Source organism: Mytilus trossulus, chromosome 9 (assembly GCF_036588685.1).
Source record: "Mytilus trossulus isolate FHL-02 chromosome 9, PNRI_Mtr1.1.1.hap1, whole genome shotgun sequence".
NCBI classification, from domain to species: Eukaryota; Metazoa; Mollusca; class Bivalvia; order Mytilida; family Mytilidae; genus Mytilus; species Mytilus trossulus.
Genome location: NC_086381.1, coordinates 68,043,077 through 68,063,654, shown reverse-complemented (window position 1 = coordinate 68,063,654; position 20,578 = coordinate 68,043,077). Strand labels below are relative to the sequence as shown.

Below are 20,578 nucleotides of genomic sequence, written 5' to 3'. Positions count from 1 at the left end.
AAGGTCACCAACAGGTCTTCAATGTAGCGAGAAATTCCCGCACCCGGAGTGATGTGTATTCATCATATGAAAATCAAGCATAATCCCTACTAATAGAGGTTTAGTACCATTTCAACCCTTAGCATGCAAATAACTGATTTTAGAATAAATAAGTGTATTTCCGATGCTAAGACCATATGAGAGAATCTATATTAATTTTAAAAAAATGCAATCTTTGATGACCTGGAAAAAGTATTGTAACAATTTACCTTCTGAATAAATCTGTTTTTGATTAGCTTTTGAGGTAAATGGCAACATGTGTATGCTTTTAAAGAATATTACCACAGTGCACCTGAACGTATAATATGTGTGCACGTTGATTTATATTTAGGAATGATGTCCTTGTACCGATGATACAATATTGTAAATGTTTTGACATGTTTGTGATATCGAGAACCCTGGTGTAATATTTTTTGCAATAACATATACATTTCTTTTGTTAAAAACAAATCTGTTGTTACATCAACAATCGATTCGAACAAGTTGAATTATATAAACATCATAAGATAATGACAAGGGAACGTTACCATCTAAAAATGGGTAATTAACAATAGGAAATGAAAAATCATTTCTTTTATCGTAAATATCATGAATATTGATATTAAACTTCCAGTTAAAGATATAGATATCAAAGGAAGGGCAGTGTTCGTTGATATTTTTGCTGTATTTCAAGTCAGTTCAGCAGGATCGATGAATCTCTTTAGTGTACATACTTCCGTTTAGTTTCTATGGTGATTTATTTTGCAAAAAAAGTAGAAAGAGAGATACAAAGCGAAAAACGTTCAAACCATTCGTGGGGCAAAACAGCCAGCGCCTTTGCTGAAGAAACAATATTGAACAAGTTTAACTTATCTGAAAAGGTACAGAGTGCTTCGCATTTTAAACAATTACCTCAGTTTATGTATTTGGTGTGATTTTTAAAGGAAGCAAGTTTGGTGTAGACCACCGGATGGGTTCTAAAACCACTCCATAGGCCCAAAACATCGTGAGCCTAAATCCATCAATTAGAAACACAACGTAAAAAAATACTGAAGTCAGTAGCGAATTGTGCAAGGCAATGGGTTACATGCCAGAAAGAATACGAAGATACCGTTTATTAATGGATTGAGGCTGTGAGGTCATTGATACAAATCATGAATACCCATGCATATCCATCTTTAAAGACCAAAATGTTGCAAAACACTTTTCCTTCCTCCATGACAAATATGGTGTTGTCCTCCTAGGTAAAGCCCTAGCAACATCGTTTTGTGTTTAAATTACATTACATAATCTGCTTCATAGATGAATAAGGTATTGACAATTCACTTAAAAACTTAACATATACACTCACGACACAAAGGGGAAATCCTAGATAATCATACATATAGGTTTGTTCTATGTTCCTTTGGACTTTCAACCAAAGATGAAGAACTGGATGTTTAATCAAAGTATAATAATAAAATTGAGTAAGGAAATGGGGAATGTGTCAAAGCGACAACAACCCGACCATAGAGTAGACAACAGCTAAGACCACCAATGGGTCTTCAATGTAGCGAGAAACTCCCGCACCCGGAGGCGTCCTTCAGCTGGCCCCTTAAAAAATATGTATACTAGTACAGTGATAATGGACGTCATACTAAACTCCGAATTATACACAAGAAAATAAAATTAAAAAGCATACAAGACTAACAAAGGCCAGAGGCTCCTGACTTGGGACAGGCGCAAAATTGCGGCGGGGTTAAATATGTTTATGAGATCGCAACCCTCCCACTATACCTCTAGCCAATGTAGAAAAGTAAACGCATAAAAAAACGCACATTAAAATTCAGTTCAAGAGAAGTCCGAGTCCGATGTCAGAAGATGTAACAAAAGAAAATAAATAAAATGACAATAATACATAAATAACAACAGACTACTTGCAGTTAACTGACATGCCAGCTCCAGACCTCAATTTAACTAATTGAAAGATTATGTCTTCATCATATGAATATCAGGCACAATCCCTCCCGTTAGGGGTTTAGTATCATACTATCATAAAATATGTGAGAAGAACATAACCCGTGTCATGCCAACAACTGTTTTTTTAAATAAATGTGTTTAGTTCCGATGCAAATGTCCTATAAGTGAAACAATATTAAGCCAAAATATGCAATCTTTCATGACCTGACAACAGTATCGTAACTATATTCCTTCTTGATAAGTCTGTTTAAAGGTTTTGTAAGCTTTTGAGGTGATTACTGACATTTTTGTGCTTTGTAAAGAATATTACCATAAAAGATTGGATGTGAAATACCTGAACGTATAAGATGTCTGCATGTTGAGTTATATTTACGAATTATTTCCTTATACCGATGATAAAATTTAGTAAATGTTTTGACTAGTTTGTGATATCGAAAACCCTGGTGTAATACTATTTGATACATAAACTACAAAAGTGTCCTTACAAATAACGTCATATTGGTTGGTCTTCCAAGTGCTGCAAGAAATCTCTTCCTAAATTATTGATTAATTATCAATTTTATCAACAGTCAACAATTATCGAAGCAGATGTAGATACTAAAATATTCCAAAGATCTTTTATAGTACAATAAATCTGAAGCCCGTTCATCTTACAATAGTATTAAAACATTTGACTTTTTCTACACTTTACACAAGTATTTCCCATTACAAACTAAAAACAAATTGAACGAGTCGGTTCAGTTTTGATTCATATAAAAAGATAAACGTAGATACAAGTATCTTGTCTTATGGAGGGATAAATCCTATTATGTAAAGAATCTGATTCAAACCAACAATTCCTGAAACTGACATTATCAGGATGCTTAATTTATTGATTGACAAGCAGCATATGTGTCACGTTTGGAAGACGTGTTTCAACAACCAATCGACTTTCCAATGAGAACCAACTGTGCTCCTTTTAATGCCGAAATATATCGTTATTATTAAAAGGCTAAAAAAAGCAAGAAGTAAGCAGTATCATTTACATATACTTTACGATATATATATGATGCTCTCTCGATAAATATATCACAATAGGGTGCATCTATCCCATCGAACTTTCTAAGAAGGATGCAACAGATACAGTTGAGTCTGCCGCATATTTTCCATTTCAATAAATAGATACCACGCAACATCATAAGGGAACAACATTTTAATTTCAAGAGGGAGAATTCGTTTTATGCCTGAATCAGTTTTTCCCTCGCTATCAATCACATTTTGTTTTTTTAGAATGTTTAAACACTTTGTAAGGTTGGAGGAAAATCTGGATTCAGGACCTTTTGTTTGGTATCTGCATGTTATCACCACAATATTTTTAAAATCAACTTGGCACTCACATTATTTTTTTTAGGCAAAAAAATATCAGCTCCCCTTGAAGTTAATTGGTCGATCTTTGACATACTATCTTAACATGTCCTTGTTGTTATGTTTAAGGTTCTAATTAAAAAAAAAGATCTTTAATCTCAAAATATACATATCAGTTTTGACAGTTACTTCTATTTATTACCTTAGGATCTTTAGTATTAGAACTAACTCAAAGCAAACTGTACGATCTATAACAATTAAAGCTAACATGTTTTTGTGTATCTTAAAACAACAGACGCTTACGCTTGGGACTTTTCAAACTGACAGCAACTGCATGATTTTTTTGGTCAAAGTTACATGTCATGCAAACTACCTGTTTCTCGAAATTTTGCCAATTGATGAGTCAAAGCTTAATCTAATAAGTTCGAAGTTGACAAACCCAGCATAAATACCTTGATTAACAATTTGAACGCTCGTAAATTATAGACCACTTTGTGTATTGATGTTGGACAATTTGGATAGTTAGTTATTCATTGTCTTGCTTCAATTTTCATTGTGACAGTTCACAGGGCTTGGGTTCAAGAAGTGCCAAATTCCTTCGAAGGTTGCGAATCGAGGATTTTCTATACCTTAGACTATCAGGTTTTCATTCAGAATCGAAAGATGAATGTTGAATAGCAAATTACTATGAAATTAGCTATCTAAAGTCATTAAAACTTAAAGATGTAAACGTTTGCCCTCAAAAACCTTTTTTGGGGGTTGTTTGATTTAAATATTCGACACCAGTTGATGACTTTTTAATTCGACAGTGAAAAAATCTCCAACCAGTTTTAAGCCCTATATACCAACCAAAAATAGCAAGAAACGAAGTTGGAACCATCAGGACAGCTTTTGTCATTCTTGACAAAGGGGGAGCAATCCAGGTTTGGCAATGGAATTGTTACAAATGACAATTAATAAACATATAATTTATTCTATATTCAAATAAATATGATGCAATATATCAGCATGTTCACCATCCTTATCATGGAAAAGAAGAATGAAATATTTTCGAGTACTTTTTATTTTCTACATGTATCATTAAGAGTAAATCACAAAAGTACTTAACACCTAGGAAAATTTAAAACGGAAAGGCCCTGATATAAAATGGTAAAATCAAAAGCATACCATCGAAAATCACTTTAAAGTGATTTTCTATGACCTTAAACTATACCTATTCACCCTGTATTGATACATGAATGAAATAACTGAAATACCGATCCCAAGTGAAATTAAAAATGAAAAGTAAATGAAAAATTTAAATCAACAAACACATTAAACGAAGAGACAACACTTATCACATTCCTGACGTGGTACAGGCATTTCACTATGTAGAATATGGTGGATAAAACTACATTTCGAGTATCGAGCTCGAGAAGGTATTTATGTATGATATCAAAGCAACTGTTTAACAATTTCAAAATGCATGAGACAAATCTATCAATAAACTTAGATCATAATCAAATTAATAAAAATGTTTTAGTTATTCTATCAATCTAGCAAATTGTATATTTTTCATAAGATCATATATTATCAACACATTAAATGATTATTCATGCGTCCGAAGCGCTGGAGCTACCTTTATCAGGGGCACTCAAAATCGAACATTTGAAAGCTGCGAATGTAAAAGATTCGAAGCAGTTAAAGAGCTACATGGCTTTAAAAAAGTGTTATTTTTGTTCTGTGTGTTTCATCTGGACATCAAATAAAAGTACTGTTCATTTGAATCTATAATTAACCAGAAGAATGTTTTCTTTTTTGTCGAAATGAATACCGATCGGTCTATTAAGTCCGTTTGATTCCGTAAGAATTTCTATCGAATTTTTCCCATCATTGGAGACTACCAAAACGGTGTTCGTAATTTCATCGGTAACATACACATTTCCCTCACCATCAGTTGTCAAGCCTCTCAAATCTTTATATTTTCTCTCTTCAAACTTCCACAATTGTTTTCCATCTAAAGAGCAGCAGTATATTGATGTGCTATATATACAGATCAATTTACCATTAATTACTGTAATATAATAAGTACTGTATGATGGTAATGGTATCGTACGCGTCACCTTTCCGGTCAAGTCCATCACCTGTACTTCGCTTAAATCAATAACAACGTACAGGTTATTCTCATTATATGATATTCCTTCACTGTTACCACTGGTGACAATTGTACTGGTTACAATACCAGTATCTATGTCGATTATCGGTATATGTCTGTTACTACAGGTTACTGCAACAGTAGTATGGTCTATCTTTGTTATAAACCACGGCTTATAAGGTAGAGGAATGTGTTGGACATTAGAACCCTTATAATTACAAATTACAAGTCGCTCAAAAGTATAGTCCGTGAAAACTAGTTTAATACCTATCTTTATGCAGTCCTTATAATGAGGGTGTTCATTTTCAAAAGAATCGATGACATTTAACTGTCTACGCAAAGTGACAGAAACCGGGAGATTATAACTCACATGTGCTTACGCTTCGGAATATGCATTTTCTTTGCTTGGTATCGTTTCTTCTGAAACAAATAACAGCTAGTTTGTTTTGTCGTTCTGATAAATAATTGCTAGAATCAAGTGAGTATTGCAATAGTGAAAGGGAAAGAAATTTACAGAACATAACATGAATATATTCAGTAATTTAATCATTTACAGTTTTATTTGATTCCATGCTGATCAATTCCAATCTATGTCATATGAATATTGAAGAACATTGTTCAGTGTTTTATTGCAGTAATCATGCAAGTTCGAAGTTCGAAGTTGAAAATGAAATATTATGCTATATTAAAAAAACACTATCGGATTGCATCGTGTTATCCTTCACATACAATTATACAGTCAAATGAAATGTGTTTTGTGTACTGTTACCAGTGAGTGGGAATTTTTGGCGCTTTCAAACTAATTTCTCCCCGCTAAATTGTGTATATGCCTGTCTCATTTCGTTTGTTTGTTGCAGCTGTATATCATGTTTTTTTTCGTTCATTACTTTGTGCATAAATAAATTCGTTATTTTTCTCGTATTTATTTTACATTTGTCTTTTCGGGGCCTTTTGTACCTGAATTCGTTCGGTTCATTGTTGAAGATCGTACGGTGACCTAAATTATTTATTTCTGTGTCATTTAGTTCCTTCTAGAGATTTGTCTAATTGCAATTCATACCACATTTCTTATTTTAGTATTTTCTAATTTTGCATGCCAGAGTTCGTTTTTTGTCTATATAAATAAGAATCATTTGTAACGCTTTAATCAAACGGTTACATTTCTTTACAGATTAATTATCGACCGTAATAATAAACTAAAAATAAACTCTTATATCAATGGAAACGTTGCCTGGCAATCTCGGATCGATTTCCATCTGAAACAATATCATTTTCGCTTATATTCTTTTGCACGACTTGCTGTTTCTTCCCGGAGTATGCGGTTTCGAAGATGCATGCTCCGATTTCGCGGCTATTCTTTTTCTTTTTTTTTTGTAGTATCCAAGCCTTAAACTCACAACGATAAAAGAGTATACCGATTCAGTACCTGTTCTACCTTCTACTGTAGGTACACAGTAGAACTATTGTAACATTGCTATTTTTAGTATATCAATTTTAACGCCAAATTTTGAAACGAAATATACAAATTACTGCAAACATAATTTACCCGTGTATTAAATATAGATTCCACAACTGCAACAAAAGTATTACGATATTTCTCCACTCGAGACAGTTTAATTTAAGTATTTAAAGCGCGAGCATTTTTAAATAATTAAAATTTAACTGTTCAGAGTGGAGAAATATCGTAATACACGAGTTACAGTGGTGGAATCCGTTTCTCTAATGATCTTTATATGCTTCTTTTTCAAAGATTTGAGGAAAATTGTATACTTTGGATGTGACGTCATCAGGCATGGTCGCCTTTTTTATGACGTCACAATAAGAAAATTCAGAAGAAAACAAGAAAATTCAACGTCACAATTAAATTTCAACCAATCATTTGCCGAGAACAGATTTTTCACTAGTGAGGAGAAATATATTTCTAACACCGGTCAGGAAATGTGAAAATAGCACCAAAAAAAATAGAGAAAAACCCATTAGTACTAGCACACGTTCATAATTTGTTCAAGTAAAATACATGAGTACATTTAAGCTATTCATGTCATTAAGGTTTTAGTTCGAATATTATACTCAGTTATAACGATTGTATCATTGTTATTCAGGCGTTCAGTTTATATGAATATATTACTTAATCAATTCAAGTTAGTGTTTGATTATTGGTCCCTCATTTTTTTCAAAATTTCCAAACCTTAACTTTGAGCCATGCGTTACTTATGCTTCCCCTTTTTTTCTTCGAAAAACAGGAACTTGATGAACAATGGTTGTGAAATGCATCGTCATTTCTTGTTATACTCAAAAGAAGCTCAATACATTACAAAGTGCTTTGATTTTTAATCCTAGCAAGAAAAAAATATTTCACTTCATAGCAAATTTTAAACTATTTACCAAGACTAGTTGGTTGGAGTGTTGCAGTAATGTTGCTGCTGGTTTCGTTTCCGGCCGGTTGTTTATAAAATAGCTACAGATTTTGTTATGAGTTGTTTTCTATTTTCATCATCGGTTTCCATGGATTCAGCCTCAATATCAAGGTAAACCGGTTCCTCGTTAGTCTTTGTTTCATTCCACGTTGTGTACTCTGAAATATTAATTCAAGGAAGGGTTTCGGTTATTAAAAGGTAAATTTCAGAGCATATAAATTGTAATTAAATGCGTAATCATTATCACTGCTGAAATATTTATTTCATGGATGGTGTATGTTTTCTAGTTTTTGATGTTTGTGATTGTTTAACTAATTACAGTCGTTTGTTTGTTTCAATATAATTAGACAGTACTACATGTTTACACAACGAACATTTAATTATTCAGAACAATAGATAGCTAATTTCTGGAACATAAATGACAAACCTTCAACAGGTAATAAAACAATTGCAATGTCTTCAGTATGGAAGGTCATTATGTGTGGCCTAATCTTTTCAAGAAATGAAGCCAGAGTGGATTGTAACATTTCATCTGTTTCCAATATAACCAGTATTATGTTTACATCTATAACTAAACTCCCTTTACTGGCAACTATGAACTCTATACCACTTTGACCTTCATTTATCTCGTCTCTAAGTATATTCATGATATTAGCAGTTCTCTCCACATCAGCGTCGGTGTGTAAAACAATCTGTAAACGAACTTTCTGCCTCCCTACATAAAAGAATGAATAATTGTTCTGTTTTGTATTTTCCAATATACTTCTTTTTTCTACAAAAAGGTTAAAGTAGTTGTAAAAATAAAGTCTTCGTTAAATATGCGTCAATTTAACTGTTGAATAAAAATAGACAAATGATAGAGTCATCGTTAAATTTGCGCCAGTTTAAAGTTTGAATGAACATCTCTATTAAACTAAAAGAAAATAATGTGTTGTATTTAAAATGTAAATACCAAACATGCAGCAAGCTTGATTGAGTAATTAGTGGTCCAGTGGCTAACATTTCATGCATGTTCAGGATGAGAACACATTCAAATGAACACACTAGAAAAGTCATATACTAGACGACGTCCAGGAAATTTAGAGTGCCAATTAAAAATTGGGGGTATGTTAGAAGCGGCCAGACATTTGCAGCAGTTCACCAACAGACCTTTCAATGAATTGTTTCAATGGTTCTTAACGTGCAGAGATAGGGGCACTCTTTCTACACGATGCATTAGATTACGTTTCTCATTCTGATTAGACGTGATTAGTTCTTGTACATTCTTCACAGTCAAACTGACGCTCTATTTGTTCGCTTTTCACTAAGGAACGAACTGCTGGTAAACCGCAGACCTTAAGTGACCCCATTTCTATACACACCACTCAATTTGGGAAGGGGGGGGGGTTGTGAAGTTAGGCATGCATGTAGTGTATATAACTCCAGTTACAATGAAATTAAACGTTGTGATTTAATGAATAAAGCATCTTTTTACTTCTGTGTATGCATAACACTGTCTTTTTTATATTTTGATTATAGTTTGTATCTGGCTATTTCGTAAGGGCATATAAAACATAATATCGTAATATAAAGCTGATGATATTCAAAGCTTCAGTCATTCAACTAGTATAGAAGTGAAGAAGAAAAAACGAAACTATTTCGGTATGTTGGGACACATCTTGTTTATGCGAGGTCAAAAATTTATATGAAAAGATTTTCCCAAAAAATAGAATTCGGGACACTTTCACATATTTCCTCATCATCAATAATTGTCCTTCATTTTTATACACTTCACTGCAATATTTAAATAACACAAAATTATACTAGTATCATAAAATGCCTATATTCTATGATCTGAACTCTAATTTATAATTTTACTAAATTAACAATAATCTATAGTAGTGCACCAGTTTTAATCTAAAGCTTTTAAGAAAAATTCAATACATTACAGACTAACCTTCTAATTTTTAATCCTCTAACAACGATCTTAGATCTTTCAAACATTTATCAAAACTTTCTCCCCAGTAAAACGTAATTGGCTTTTTATCAAATCTCACTGTAAATAGACAAACTATTAAATTAAAAAATGCATATATATAAAATGTTACCTAATATATAATAGAAATAAAATATATTTAAAAGAATGTATCATGGGTATCACTCGTACTGATGTCTAAAATATACATTCGTTCATGCTGTAGAAAGTGTTCGTGCTTGACTTGTATCTGATCGCACATCAGCTTAACACGAAGTGAAACATATGAGAAAAAATAATGATAAACATACAACACTCTTAAAGCAAACCTCGAAAACTACAACTTCAAGTACGAGAAAAGTATATGAATTGGATAGGTCTTGTAAAGTGGCTACTATTATACAATTTCGTTCTTGCTGCCACTGTTTCTCAAATTGGTAGAAATGCTTGGCATATTCAATCGAATCAAGTGAGTATTTACATGCTTAGACATGATGTATACTAGTTAGATCTTATCATATCACGAAATTATTTTTCCAACCTATTCATGAATAAAAAAAAAAGACTGTCGAGATATTATTAGCTGCTAAGTTTTGAGAAACAAGAAATGTATATCACAATATAATGAGTAAACGTCTTAAAAGCAATGGTGAGGATATAAACAATATTACAAGATCTACATTCTTACAGGAAATTCTTAAAGTAAGTAAATATCTTACATGTCAGGTTCTCAAGCTCCTTCAAGGAGTTCTCATATTTGATTTGCATTTGATAATCTATTCGGCAATTCTTATATAGAATGATCGTTTCTTCATAATTTCTTTTTTGGAAAAATATGAGATCCATTCTTTGACCAATATGACAAAACTCATCGAAATAAGACTTAAATGCATCATCTTCAATGTTTGCACTACATCTGTGCGCCATTTGATTTTTGTAAATACGTATGCGTTCTACGTCATCTGCTAATGTTGTATGTAGTGTGTCTGGAGATTTTCCCCAACCTTTGGTTGGCGGTGCTATAAGTGAAAACTGTCTTAACAATTTGTAAATCAATGTAATATCGAACGAATCATACATAATTGGCAATTGTAATTCATCTATTCTTGTTTGTTGATCCAAGGTGAAATTGTTTAAACATGGCGCGCACTTTTGGTACAGGTCGGTGGGAAGAATCTTTGATCGGATTATATCTCTCAGAATATTTGTTAAAATGATCAAAATAACGAGCGAAATTCTTGAAAATCGTTCTCTGTTCTCACTATCAGCATCAATAATATGCGTTACTGTAAAAACAATAGAAACAATAAAAATTGCGTCGTCGACTTTGCGTCTTCTTTGTTACATGTATAATGCTCAACTTCATTAGAGCAAGATCTCCATAATCTTCAGGAGGAACTGGATTTATCACCAGTGAAGTTGTTGATGCTTAGCCTTTAGTTTTGTTTGTTTGGTTTGCTTTGTAGGCATTTTTGTTTTACCTTTTCTTGGAATTTAGCGGCTATGCAAATAGACAACACTGTAGGAACAGATTGAAAAGATGAAAGACATACAACAATCTAGAAAGAACACGCTTTTTGTATTGATTTCTCTTAAATAAGATTCGGTACAAACACACAACAATCATAAGCATTGCATGTTCTGATTATGATGATATGCATTGTATGCTCAGATTATAATGTATTTCGTTTGTTCATCAAGTTTAATTGAAACCAACACTTCAAACATTTGTCATGACAGAAGTGCACATATCATTAGTCAATAGAGGTTTCTAATTTTGTCGTTGAATGCTACACAGTGTTTTACAAGACGAAGGGAGCATTATTTGTTTTATATTAACAAAAACGGGTATGGTTTTTTTTTAAATGCAAAACACATAAACGTATATTTTATAGAATTAGTGTTCATTTGGGTTTTGGCTAAGCGCTTTGCCATTGTTGTTGCTTATGATACAATTTTTTGTTTCAGATGAAGTACTAGTATTCATACCTATGATTTTCTGCATAACTGTCAGTTTTTGAAGAATGTCAGTGGAATCGAAATCAGATCTACAAATTATTTCATACAATTTGAAACAAGTAAAATTTCCTGGATGCAAATATGTATTCACTCTCTTTTTAACTGCTTCCAGTCTCTTTACAAATTGTTCATAATAGTTCTCTGATATTTCATCAGACATTTTACTGATAACTTCATTGGTTTCATTCAGTAGTCGCTGAACATCGTCGCCAATTTCCACTTCTGTGTCGTTTGGAACATTTCCCCACTTACACGATGGTCCAATCATTAAATATTCATATCGTAATATCTTGTAGCATAATTCAATTGTGAATTCATCCATGTTTGGGAGATTCTCCATTAAATGCATTTCACTCTCCGACAAAGCAATGCGTATATCCTTAAGTTGATATTTCGCATGCAATCCATTAGGACCAATGCGTGTTTTTAGTATTATTTGCAAAAGTTTTGGAAATAAATGCAGAACTATATTACCTAGCTTTGCCAGTCTTTTTATTGATGTTGCAGACATATTTTTAGCAGTTGTTGTCAAATTACATACTAAAATAGTAAGTGGACATTGGCCAGCTCATAAGATATGGAACATATGCTATTTTAAGGAATTTCATCTGCATGATCTAAAAAATAATACTCTCGCTAAATTTCAATCATTACTCAAACAAGTTATTGGTTATCAGTTAATAATTTTGATTATAATAGTATGCCCAACATTTGCGTTATATTTTTACTGCACCAGACACGCATTTCTACAATAAATTTAGTTTAAACATATTTTATTTACTCAAAGTAAAATGGATTGGACACAAGTAAACCATACTTATGAAGTCCGCTCCGCATGACAATAATTTACAATACAATATTAATATGAGCATGCAATATCAAAATAAACAATATTTTACGAGTCTATCAATTGAGAAAAAAAAATGAAACAGAAATAAATGTAAACATTGAAAACGATGATGATGATGATAATGATGACGTGGATGTACCGTAAATACATTTTTCTACATAACAAGAAATCTCTCAGACCTTTTGATAAATTCGAATACGTGTTTGAATATATTCACGTTTTGATCATATGAGAGATTCGGATTACCAGATGTAGGTAACTTTTAACATTCAGTATAAGGTCATCAGGAAGCCATCTTAGATTGTTCATCAGAATTTCTCTCTGGTGTGTATATAAAGAGCAGTCGAAAAGGAAATGGTGTACAGTCTCAATGTTACATCCACAAAAGCAAGATGGATCAGCAATTATATTGACTCTAAACAACGCATAGTTAAAAAAAGATGAGTAGCATCTGAATTGTGTTAGAATCTTATTTAGTTTCCTCGGTTCATATAGATAGTGCTTAGGTACATCTTTATTTGTGGTATTTAGCCTTTTTAATTGGATTTTAAACTTTGATATAGAGTCTGATTTTCGAAGGGACAAATCAGTGTGATTCCATAGGTTAATAGTTGATGGTATAAAAGATTCCTTAGTAAGAGATAATCTACAGAAAGGAACAATGATGTCATTGCCAAAAAATAAATAAATGTCTTCCAGGGTAAAAAATAATTGAAAAAAAATATCAAAAGATAAAAATCGTTATCCGATGGCAAACATTTTTATAAGTTTATTTCGACAGATACATTCTATAAAGTGTTGTTGTCATTTTTTATAGCACTTTTCAATACCATTACTTGTGCCCTATAAGAATCCGAGGATATTCGAAGTAGTCAGTACTTCGAAACTGATATGATAACCTTTCTAAAAATGTTCGTTGATGATATTTTTGTAGAAGAAACTAAGATTTCAACTCCCTCAGGCAAATTGGCCTTAGATTAATTTGGCAATTATTGCTAGATCCTTTTTTTTATATCGTTCTGCTCTTCATCTTTATTGCTTGGTATACACCATTAGCCTATTAACGTTCGTGTAAATTATTCCTGATGAAGTTAAATCCAGAAAAGAGCATCTGACGCATGAAAACTATAGAGTGTTGGTTTGTTGTTTTACTGATTATTTCGATCTTGCCTTGCATAAAGGTGTGATACGTATTTATTTTTACAGGTTAACTATATTATCAAGTCTTAGTTTGAATCATTTAAAGGTCAACCTTGTCATATGAGTGCAATGTTCGTATAAGGCGTCAAATGACAATTTCGGCTACGTTAAGTAGGTAATGCAAGTTTGATCAACCGACCGACATGAACATGATGAAGGGTTGATAATTCAGATAATTTGGACTGACAATGAAAAATTAGGGTATGTTGAATATAACATTATAAGCAGAATCTTGCCATGCAACATACCCTCTAAGAACTGTTGGAAGGTTCGTCCCACGTGCAGAGGATGTGCCACTTTGTCTACACGAGACATCGGATTAAACGACATCATTCCAAACGAACATTACTGTTTAAGTTAACATTTAACTAACCGCTCAAAAAAGATAGCAGACATCCAGGAATATCTATATCTCTAAACCCCAATCACTCCTTGGATTTTTTCAATTACTTTTTTTGTCAAACCAAATGTCATTTTGAAAAGTATACTTGACAACCACTTCCATTAATTAACTTTGTCAAGTTTGTGAAGTTTAAGATAAATGTTTAAAACCTAAAATAATTATCTTATGAAATTGTTTGTTTGTAGAAAAAATAATCATTACAAATGATGAATTGAAATGAATGAAAATTGCGTGTTTCAGTGAATCATTAAGTTTTTTTTTAACTGGTATGATATTCAAAGTTAATAATTTTAAAAATCCAAGGTGACAAAAAGACTTATAGATATGATTACTCTAGTTGTCATTTGCTTAGACATACAAAACTTAAATGGGCCATTATCCGAAATTTCGATAATTACAATATTACATTGATAGATTTGCGATTCCAATTAGTTTTGGACTAAACTTTTTTCTCGCCTAACCATTTGGGTGAGATTGTGTGGATTACTAGGAATGTTTAACTTGAAATACGTGTCTTTTCTATGCAAATTGGGTCCAAACGTTTATTAGATTCATTAAATAGGGGTGGGGGAATGTCCATGTCGAATAGGAATCCTATACACCGACATTTTGTTCTAAGAAATACTTCACTTATCATGCTGTTGTTTGCTTATATATTTGGATATCAAGACTTTCTTTTTTAAATATTCAACAAAAAAGATAAAAAAAAAAAAGCTAAAAATTATAAATAAACTGTTTATGTTTTAATGATCAATAATGCATGGTTATGTCTTTTAATTGCAACATGTACCACAAGGCTATACCATCTTGAGCACAAGAGAACCGTGTTGAACCGTGTTGAGCGTTTCTAAATTCACCCGATCCTAATATCAACCAAAAGAGATTATTACTTAAAGAATTATGTGTGTCTATTCCTGATATAGATTTGACTTACTTTTAATCTAATATTTCATAATGGTTTTTCCTCATTTTTGAAAAATCCTTACAGAATTATATGCTGAACGTACAATATAGGTAAAGAAATAAAAACAAAGTCTTTGACATTTTAACGTATTCTGTATAAATCTCTTTAAAATAATCAATCTTGAAATTGTTTGTTTACAGTTTTAAATTCCATTGCATTTGTATACAAACATGGGAAATATACAAGATATATGGTGTCTTAATAACAAGTAATATCGCTTTAACAAATTGCCAATGAAGTCATTATTTGTGGCAGGTCTTATAAACCAACACAAGCGTTTAAAATACAAATATAAGAATTGAAATGATTGGATATTTTTTTCTGTAGCTATGATTCAACAAATTTGAATTAGATTTAAGTCTTAAAGCACTGAATTATAGATAAAAAAAAAGATGTTATCCAAATATTTACCAGATGCAATTAATTGTTTTATACAAACAAACATGCTGCCTCGATTTGGTGTTATTAGTCACCATTCCTTTTACCCATTTAAATAGATTTGTAACCTTTTTGGGACATACAATTACAAAACTGACCTTGCCAGACCTGTATGCTATGTACTTACGAGATGAATAGAAGAGAGAGACAAAAGTTATTAAAATTTAAGCATCATTCAAACTCATAATTATAGATAAACTGAAAAATTCATAGTAAACAAAACAAAAAAAGACAAAAAAGACAAACAACAGGTCGACGTATATAAAACACAACAAAACAGATTTTCCACTAAAGTTTTCTGTTCGATGTTCTTTAATCGGGTTGGTGTCTCTTTGGCACGTTATTTGTTTTAATTCTCAATCCTATATAGTATTTCAGCATAGAAAAAGAACACCCAAAGTTGTTTGTTCAACGTTAGTATTGGTGATGTCCTATAGTGGTCTTTCAGTTGTTGTCATAACCGTTTTTCGGATATAAAGATATTATTGTAAACTTGTAAGAATACGTCATCCCTTAGTACTGCATGCGTGTATTTCCTCAAAAAACATATGTGGTATTCAAAAATTAAATAGTTACTAACGTTTAACACTCGTCTGCATTTTCTAGAACAGAAGAAAACAAAATTGAAAGGTTATTCATAGCATTATTTTTCCATACATTATTTCCATATTTTGGCATTCATTTTATATTATATCAATCAAAAGTAAAAACACTAAAATACTTAAGTCCGAGGCAAATTCAAAAAAGGAAAGTCCCAAATCAAATGAGATCTCTATCTAATCGCAGAAAAGTGCATTACTGGTCTTGATTTGCATACAGTCTATTTGAAGATCGATAAGGAGAATTTTGTTTTTATAATTATTATTGATTTCTAATCACCTTACGGTGTCACCAAACGGATATACAACAAAACTAATTGTATGAAATGGGACGAATAACTGAACACTTCATTGATGAGTTTATTCCAAAACACCGGTCTATAGATGGACTGGTCTTTAACAAGGTAATACCTTCCTTGAGGACGAAAGTTTATCCATATCGCACCAGACTTCAGAAGAATATAAAATGATGCCTTTTAATGGTTTGCATTCGTTGGTCTGCTATCATATACATGAATACCCACATACCATTTTGAATTTATGATAATTTTTACAAGTTTACAGATATGGATTAGAAATTTTTAACGAGCAATTGTCTTTACTACGATTTTCATACTGTAAATGTCTCATTAGTCAGAATTGTATGGCTAGATATTGATTATTTTTCTGTAAATACCTGTAGATCACATTTTGTTGATAACAATTAAATAAATATTTATCTGTAATGTTAATACATTGCGAAGAAAAAACCACAGGCACTTGTCTCAGAAAAAAAAATTACCTATATACTTGTCTCAGAATTTTTTTTTACCTATATACCTTAATTAAGGTATAAAGGTAAAAAAAAATTCTGAGACAAGTGCCTGTGGAAAAAACTTATTATACTCTTTAACATGTTTAAAAACAAAATTCTATTTTTGTCGATTCCTTTGCTTATTTAAATATTGTATTAATCGAGGTATTAATCAGTTTTCTAAATATAGAAATTAGTTGTTTATTTAAATTTTGCTAAATATAGATATTGTCTCAATTTAACCTGACAGGAAGTAAACAGATACGGTACAGTAATGCTTATTTTTACATACTAAGAAATATGTATGTACATGAATAAATAATGCAAAACAACGCATGCAACGCATGTTAAAGAGATTAAATAAACGTAAGTTTTAATACATGTAATATAATGTTTTGTTAGTACTTAGAAATTTTTGTTTGCCTTTTAAATTATTTGAATTTGTATACATTTCAATATATAGTACAGATAGTATCCTACATTGTTTTCAAAGACACGTGACTGAGGTCTATTTATACCGAGATTTAGTATGGTATTGCTGTTTGATAATTGACATAGGCAATAATTTAACTATTAAGTGTCTTTTAATATCAACTGTATTTGTATGAGACTAAGAAATAGGTGTAATGCGAGCTTTAGCGAGCTATTACTCCTGTTTCGAGCCGAGTGAAATACAGCTGATATTTAAAGACACTATAAACAGTTATTGTCTTTATCCTGCAATTAATTCTGTATATTGTTTGTGCTTTTAAAGACACACAAACACATTTGTTGCATTTATCATGTTTATTTTCTATTTAAAATCCCTTGAGGACCGCGAAAATATTAAAATCACACATTCAGCTGAAGACGGGGTCGCAAAAAAAGAATCTCGAATAGTCAACAATAATACATAGGTTAAGGTGAATAATTATCTATTTTAACATAACAACTAATTTCAACAGTAAAAACAAATGACAAAACATTGTCCAATTTGAAACAGAAGTGTATGAGTTGTCCAATGTTTCAGATTTTTTAACTGAACTTGACATTCACTTAACATGCATGCTGACATTAACATGGTAAATGATTTTGTTACACATGTACACATTCAAGTGTTCAAATCGATGATTGTCGTCTTAGAATATACTGCTGTTCATGTTTTTCTGTTATCAGAAAATTGGTTTAATTCTCTTGCTCTAAAGAAATGTTTGGAAATAAACAGAACGTATAAAACATGTTAAAGTAATCGTTAGTTCACATTATGAGGTCACGCAGATTCATACAACACTCGTCAACGCAATACACAAACGTAGTCCGGTAGTGGGCGTAGTATACAGATACAGCATAGCGATATGTGTAGGGCTGTTTCTGTATAGTAAGACACCCAATTGCAAGATGAATTACGATTTAGTGTAACTCTTATCTTTTTTTGAATTGAATCGCACGATTCGTCTCTCAGCCAATACAAATAATATCAATGTGAATTCAACATCTAGTGAATACTTAGATCTAATATAATTGACTGGTAACTTTTCATAAAACCGTAGAAAATTTGCCTTCGTATAAGGTTATCATGTTATCGTCGTCGGTGTTATATAAGCCCGGCATCTTGCTGTGGCGGATCCAGAACTTTTCATAAGGGGTTCCGTTCCAGTCATGCTTAAGTGATTCTCTATATAATCAAGCAAAGTGCTCCAACCATGGGTCCTGTGTCCTGACCCAATCTAATACTCCGTCGATGCATGGCATACTTGCGAATTCGATTAATTCATTCCCATCCTTCATCGCTAATAGTAAATTAAAACAATGTAGTATATCGCACAAAGTAAATATTTTAGTGTTTATACTATCTTTTTTAAAATTATCTATGTCAAACATGATTCTTTCAGGATTCACATTCTTTTAAAGCAAAAAACATCCAAAATTTTGTCGATTCGCTTCATATATATATATATACGTTACGCCACTGCATGAGAATTCAACTTGTATTCCAATATATGTACATTATCTTATCCAGGTATTATACTGTTTTTTTTTTTGTTTTTTTCAGAATGATTATTGGACCTCATTGCAAATTGTGGTAAAAGTAGAGGAAACGTCAGATGTATATGCTGTAGCATGAAAAATTATAAGCGTATACTGATACGGCGATTGATTTTCTACAAAAATCTAAAATAAGATGCTATTTCGATCTTTGTTGATGAAATTGAAAATTAACGAAGTCATTATTTTGATACATATTACTTTTGTTTCAAAACACACTTCGTAAGGTCAATTACAACAGTGTTATTCCAGATATGAACATCAACGTCATACCAAGTGAGCTGCTTCTTCATATATTATCGTACGTACCTCAGAGTGATCTATTCACAAACATTGACCAAGTATGTAACCTATGGAAACAGCTTGCATTTACATCGTGTCTCTGGAAACATGTTGATTACACGGAGATCTATGTAGATTATTCCCAAGCGTTTGAGCATGTGCGCAGAATACAAAATTTTGTGAAAAGCTTAACCATTACACCTGGTCATATCATCGACTTTTTCGGCTTTCAGAGGAAACTGCAGTTCGTAAATCTTAAGTCCCTCGATGTTTCCGACAAGCTTGTAGTATCTGAAGTTTTCTTTGATAAAATAATTCAACGATGCCCAAATCTAGAAAAAATTAAATTCATATCCGACAGTCGATTTAATATGGAGCATTGTTTAGAAAAATTAAAAGGACTTAATCTTACTGAGCTAGATATAGGATATTTCTACGGAACACGCACTCTAGATGATAAGTTAATTTCACTTCTACGAAAACAACCGGAATTAACGAAACTAGCTCTTCGTGGATGGAATACATTAAAAGATAGTTCTGTTGTCTCAATTTTAAACGATTGTACAAATCTTAACTCTTTTTATCTCTTTAATGGACAAACTTCAAATGACGCTTTCATGGTTTCAGAAAAGGATCTTCCATTAGCTGAGCTCACAATACATTCTAATTTACTTGATGACGAAGGACTTCAATTCATAACAGAGAGAACAAAATCTCTAAAACGTCTTAACATCGAACAAAGCAGGGGAATTACAGATTGTGGAATGGTACAAGTAACACAGAATTGCCGCAGTCTTGAAAACATATCCTTCGGGAATACATATCCTTCAAACAGCGAAAACTTATCAAATCGGACACTTTTCGCAATTGCTGAAAATTGTAGTCTTCTAAAGTCCTTGTCAACGGTTGGATGTAGAAATATCGACGACGATGGATTAATTGAAATAGCAAAATCATGTAGACATTAAATGGATGTACGGAACTGAGGGACGTATCTTTGTTTGCGATTGGGGTACACTGTCATTCTATAAGAGAAGCTGACTTCAGTAATTGTTTTAATATTACATTTAGTGGCATCTATTTTCTCATAAAATCATGTCCGTACTTACACAGATTGATTCTTTCATTCTGTACTGGTATTTCGCATGCAAATCTTAAAGAAAGCTCTCAACCGACTAA

The 20,578-nt window shown here is 32.0% G+C and overlaps 1 protein-coding gene across 1 annotated transcript; it reads left to right on the top strand.

The window, feature by feature from the left end:
• Positions 1–17,346: 17,346 nt before the first annotated feature.
• On the top strand, positions 17,347–20,367 carry LOC134684890 (F-box/LRR-repeat protein 7-like). The gene is made up of 2 exons (XM_063544205.1): positions 17,347–17,458; positions 19,125–20,367. Exon 2 carries the CDS (start codon positions 19,372–19,374, stop codon positions 20,365–20,367), a length of 996 nt encoding a protein of 331 aa, XP_063400275.1. The 5' UTR covers positions 17,347–17,458; positions 19,125–19,371.
• The last annotated feature ends 211 nt before the right edge of the window (positions 20,368–20,578 follow it).